Genomic DNA, 5,440 nt, shown 5'->3' with positions numbered 1-5,440 from the left:
GCTCTATAGAGGTGTCCGATGGGTTACAACCATTAACCCCCGACACGCAGCGGATCGATCGTGACCTTTGTTGCAAAATTGGCCTTTGTAGACAGGTGTCTGTTATATAAAGGTGTCTGCTAGAGTTCCCGATAAGTCGTTGTCGTGAAACAACCGACACGCAGCGCTGATCGAGCGTGACCTTTGTTGCAAAATTGGCCTTTGTAGACAGGTGTCTGCTAGCGTTTCCGATATTAAAGTCGTCGTCGTGAAACAACCGACGCGCAGCGTTGATCGATCGTGACCTTTGTTGCAAAATTGGCTTTTAGACGAGGTGTCTGTTTAGGTTTCCGATATTAAAGTCGTTCGTCGGTGAAACAACCGACGCGCAGCGTTGAATCGATCGTGACGCTCTCTCGTGTTGCAGAGGTCGTTGAGCCGGTGCTGCCCCCTCCCGACAGCCTGAGCGTGCAGTTCTCGCAGCGCGCGGTGTTTGTGATCGAGGATGCGGATGCTGACAGACTCACGGCTAGCTTCTGGCTGGGAAGCCCCGCGGCAGACGACTCCGACAACGAGCTCGACATGGTGAGTGCGGCGCTGCGTGCGCATCGCCATGACAACGCGCGTCGTCACGCGACGATGTGTTGCCATGACAACGCGTGCCGTCGTGCGATGGTGACGCGTTGTTACGACAACGCATGTCGTCACGCGATTATGACGTGTTGTCGTGGCAACGCCTGGTGTCGCAGGCAGAGACTACTTTTGTACAATCAGCGATCCTTGTTACCTTTACATTGATATTGTTGACATTGTGTAAAATAACTTGTACAATATATATGTACTTTTGGAAATAAATATATGTCGTTATAAAAAAACCTTCTCTGCAGGAGCCTGAGGAACCTGATAGCTCGTTGTCAGAGAAGCTGTGCCCTGGCTTCACCTTTGAGGAACTGGAGAAGAGGCAAGCGGGGCTCTGCCTGAGAAGGTGGGCCCTTAAAGAGCCAAACCTGAGGTGAGCGAGCGCCGATCTCGAGTAGACGACCACTGGCACCCTTTATCTCAGCGTTTACTTTGTGTGTGTGTGTTTGTTGTGTGTGGGTGTGGGTGGGGGGTGGTCGCTGCGTGGTGTGTGTGTAGTGCGTGCGTGGCGTGCGTGCGTGCGTGTGTGGTTTATGGCCCAGGTTGTAGGCTTGTGCGTGTGCAGGTAATGTGTGGGCGTGCGTCGCGTGTGTGGGTTGTATGCAGGTGTACACTTGTGGCGTGTGCAGGTAGTGTGCGTGCGTGCGTGCGTGCGTACGTGGCCGTGCGTGTGAACACTGTGTATAGAGGGATGGGGAGAGAGAGACAAGAAAAAGTTTGGAAATAAATGCATAGAATATCGAGTGTGTTTGGTTGTTTGAATGCAGGCAGATGATTTTTGCTTCAACTTGCCCCGCAGACTCCTTTGATAGTGTTGCCCGTCTGGACCTAAGTTACAATTATATGGGGTGAGCTATAGAATTAGAAGAGTTTGTGCAATGTAGCAACACATTTCATTCTGGGTTTTTACTTATGCAGTGATGGCAAGGATATCAAGATGAAGAAAGGTCCGGGTGACAGACAAGCAGGAAGGATGTTGGTGAGTAACGCGCAAGTCACATTCACAAGCAGTGCGCCTCTATGAATAAACACTATTGACACTTAGTGAGTTGAAAACATTTAATAACTTTTTTATGCACTATTAATCTTGGCTATAATCATAGCTAATATCCATTTGATATCAAGTTCTTATCGTGTTCGGCAAAGGCGAATTTGTCTGGCGCTATATATGGTATTTAGTACAATGTTTAGCGATAGATCTATCTTGTTATGGATGTCTGTGTTTAAATTGACCTACATGCCTGGTAGATTGACCGTAGTTCGACGCCTACGCATTGGCAGGATTTTCAAAAAAGCAATGCTTAGCAACAAAGTGGCTGCGATATCTGGTAATCATAAAAACAGCAAACCGAGTGATCCAGCTTGCATCCATAGCCAACAGTATCCAGAGAGTCTTCTCATCTCTCTTCCATCAGCTTTGCTCGCCTCAGTTGCTCTCTCATACAGTCTCTCTCCCTGCAAGTCTTGCTCTGCATTGCAGTCCTCTTCTCGTCTGCTCTCTCGTCCTCTTTTTCATGCAGTCTCCTCTAGTCTCTCTCCTCAGTCTCTCGCTCATACAAGTCCTTTCTGCATCAGTCTTCTCCTTCAGTCTGCGTCGCTGCGCTCAGTCTTCTCTCATGTCAGTCTCTCTGCTCATGTCTCTCTCATCAGTGGTGTCCTCTCTCCTCAGTCTCCTCTCCTCGGTCTCCTTGCATTCAGTCTCTCTCATCAGTCTCTGCTCATCGTGCCTCTTCTCCTCAGTCTCTCTGCATCAGGTCTCTCTCCTCGGTCTCTTCCTCAATCTCTGCATGCATCAGTCTCTGCTGCCTCAGTCTCTGCTGCCTCAGTCTCTCTCGCTCAGTCTCTTTCCTCAGTCTCTCTTCTCAGTCTCTGTCTGCATGCAGTCTCTCTCCCTCAGTCCTCTGCTCATCCGGTCTCTCCCTCAGTCTGCGTCCGTGCAGTCTGCTCTCTCAGTCTCTCTCATCAGTCTCTTCTCAATACACGTCTGCTCATCAGTCCCTCTTTCCTCAGTTCTCTCTCCTCAGTCTTTCTGCGCTCAAGGTCTCTCTCCTCAGTCGTGCTCTCTTCAGTCTCTCTCCTCAGTTTTCTTTCCTCCTCGTCTCTCTCCTCGGTCTCTCTCATCAGTCTCTCTCCTCGTCTCTCTGCATCAGTCCTTCTCATGCAGTCTCTGCTCATCGTCTCTCTCCGCTCAGTCTCTCTCATCACTCCTCTCATCATAACTCTCATCCTCCAGTCTCTCCTCATCAAGTCTCTCTCCTGCAGTCTCTCTCATCACTCTCTCATCAAACTGCTCTGCTTCAGTCCTGCTCCTCCATCAGTCTTTTCTGCATCGGTCCTCTCTCTTAGTCTCTCCATGCAGTCTCTCTGCATCAGTCTCTCTTCCTCAGTCCTCTCTCATCAGTCTCGCTTCCGCAGTCCTCTCTGCCCCAGTCTCTCTGCCTTAGTCTCTCTCATCAGTCCTCTCTCATCAGTCTCATCTCCTGCAGTCTCTCTCGCTTACAGTCTCTTGCATCAGTCTCTCTGATCAGTCTTTCCTCAGTCTTCGTCTCCTCGGTCTTCTCTCATCAGTCTCTCTCCATGCAGTCTCTCTCATCAGTCTCTCTCCTCATCTGCTGCTGCATGCCCTCTCGCTCATCAGAACTCTCTCCTCAGTCCTCTCTCGGCTCAGGTCTTCTTTCCCTCAGTCTCTCTCATGCACTCTCCTCATCAAACTCTCTCGCTCAGGTCTCTCTCCTGCAGTCTTTCTCGCTCAGTCTGCTGCTCATCAGTCCTCTGCTCCTCAGTCTCTGCTCCTCAGCTCTCTCCTCAGTGTCTCTCATCAGTCTGCTCTCCTCAAGTCTCTGCCTCAGTCTCTCTCCTCAGTCTTCTCTCATCAGGTCTGCTCTCCTCAGTTCTCTCTCCTCAGTCTGCTCTCATCAGTTTCTCTCGCTCACGTGTCGCTGCTGCATCAGTCTCTCTCCTCAGTCTCTCTCATTACGGTCTCTCTCAATCACTCTCTCCTCACAGTCTCTCTCATCGTCTCTCTCGGCTCAGTCCTCCTCTGGCCTGCAGTGGTCTCATCGAGTCTCTCTCCTCAGTCTCTCTCAATCGGTCTCTCTCCTCAGTCTCTCTCCTCAGTCCTCTCTCCCTCAGTCTCTCTCATCAGTCTCTCTCAATCAGTCCTCTCTCCTCAGCTCTCTTCCTCAGTGTCCATCAGTCTCCGTCTTCATCAGTCTCTCTCATCAGTCTCTCTCCTCAGTCGTCTCTGCCATCAGTCTCTCTCTCTGCCCGTCGTTGCTGCATACAGTCTCTGCTCCTGCAGTCTCTCTCCTCAGTCTCTCATCATCGGTCTCTGCTCATCAGTCTGGCTCGTCTCAAGTTGCTCTCGCTGCAGTCTGCTCTCATCGGTCTCTCTTCTCAGTCTCTCTCCTCAGTCTCTCGTCATCAGTGCTCTGCTCAGTGCAGTCTCTCTCATCAGTCGCTCTCTCATCAGCTGTCTCTCTTCTCAGTCTCTGCTCCTCAGTGCTCTCTCATCAGTCTCTCTCCCTCAGTCTCGCTCTGCCTCAGTGCTCTCTGCCTCAGTCTCTCTCATGCAGTCTCTCTTCTCAGTCTCTCTCATGCAGTCCTCTCTGCCCTCAGTCTCTCTCCCTCATTTCTCTGCTCGCTCAGTCTCTCTCATTAGTCTTTCTGCCTCCAGTCTCTCTCATACAGTCTTGTCTCATAGCGTCCTCTCTCCATTAGTTCCTCTCTCATCAGTCTCTCTCCCTGCCAGATTTCTGCTCATCAGTCCCTCCTTCCTCCAGTCTCTCTCGCCGCCAGTCTCTCTCTCTTAGTCTCTCTCATCAGTTCTGCTCTCATCAGTCTGCTCGCTCATCACTCTCCATCATCAGTCCTCTCTCGCTCAGTCCTGCTCTCCTCAGTCCTCTGCTCATCAGTCTCTCTCATCAGTCTCTCTTCCTCCAGTCTCTGCTCCTCAGTCTCTCTCCTCAGTCTCTCTCCCTCGGTCTCTCTCCTCAGTCTCTTCTCCTCCAGTCTCTCTCCTCAGTGCTCCTCTCCTCAGCCTCTCTCCTCAGTGCTCTCTTCATGCCCGTCTCTCTTCTCAGTTTTTGCGCCGTCGCAGGAAGAGGACGATTTCCTCTGCGTACGATGACCAATGTCCAGTTTGGCTTTTGCTTTAGGTCCGCAGCGGGGTCGGGGCCGGCGTCAGCGCAATGACCACTTCCGCGCGCGACCGCCCGCAACACCAGCCGCCACCGTCCATCACGTCGATGATGTTCGGTTCCATCAATAAGAGAAGTCCGCAGTCAGGGGTCAAGAACGACCGGGGCATGAAGATGGTGAGTACGGGGCAACTGTCACAGCCGCCGAAATCTTGCCTCATTATAGTCATACGCAAGATTGTACCTATTTTGTAAATATAGCATTTATTTATGTGTAGCTATTTCAGCCGAAGATAGACAATTAAGATAGCAATGAATAATAGAACAATTAATGAATATTTAGAATCCCGCGGTGGGCGCATGCTTCCTTTCGCCATTGTTACAGGCGTTTATGGGAAAATAATTCAGCTTGGCAGCTATATCTGAAATCTATTTCGTATACCCTTAAGCATTAATATATGCCATTTTGAGTGCTTTTTACCAGCAAAACGCCACACTCTTGCACATATGCTGCCTCATAATAACACAGCTCAACAATAACAATGTTGTAGGCACAGTAATACACTGGCTCTTGCTAACCGCGCGCCATCCTCCAGTTTTGGCTCCGTGCCCACCGCTCTATATGTAGCATGCACGTATCACTTTCTGTTCCATACAATTGTGTTCAACGTAAGGCTTATTAA

At 50.5% G+C, this 5,440-nt stretch overlaps 1 protein-coding gene across 1 annotated transcript; it reads left to right on the top strand.

Moving 5' to 3' along the window:
- Window positions 1-18: 18 nt before the first annotated feature.
- LOC106820027 lies at window positions 19-4,934 on the top strand (the record flags this gene model as incomplete). The annotated part of the gene is made up of 5 exons (XM_014824583.1): window positions 19-22; window positions 407-564; window positions 867-991; window positions 1,537-1,597; window positions 4,776-4,934. Coding segments are annotated over exons 1-5 (507 nt in total), but the record flags the coding sequence as incomplete, so codon positions are not given.
- Between the last annotated feature and the right edge of the window lie 506 nt (window positions 4,935-5,440).

Source organism: Priapulus caudatus, unplaced genomic scaffold (genome assembly GCF_000485595.1).
Source record: "Priapulus caudatus unplaced genomic scaffold, Priapulus_caudatus-5.0.1 Scaffold5896, whole genome shotgun sequence".
Taxonomy (NCBI): domain Eukaryota; kingdom Metazoa; phylum Priapulida; class Priapulimorpha; order Priapulimorphida; family Priapulidae; genus Priapulus; species Priapulus caudatus.
Note: the sequence above shows the minus strand (reverse complement) of the source record. Positions and strands in the feature narration are given on the sequence as shown.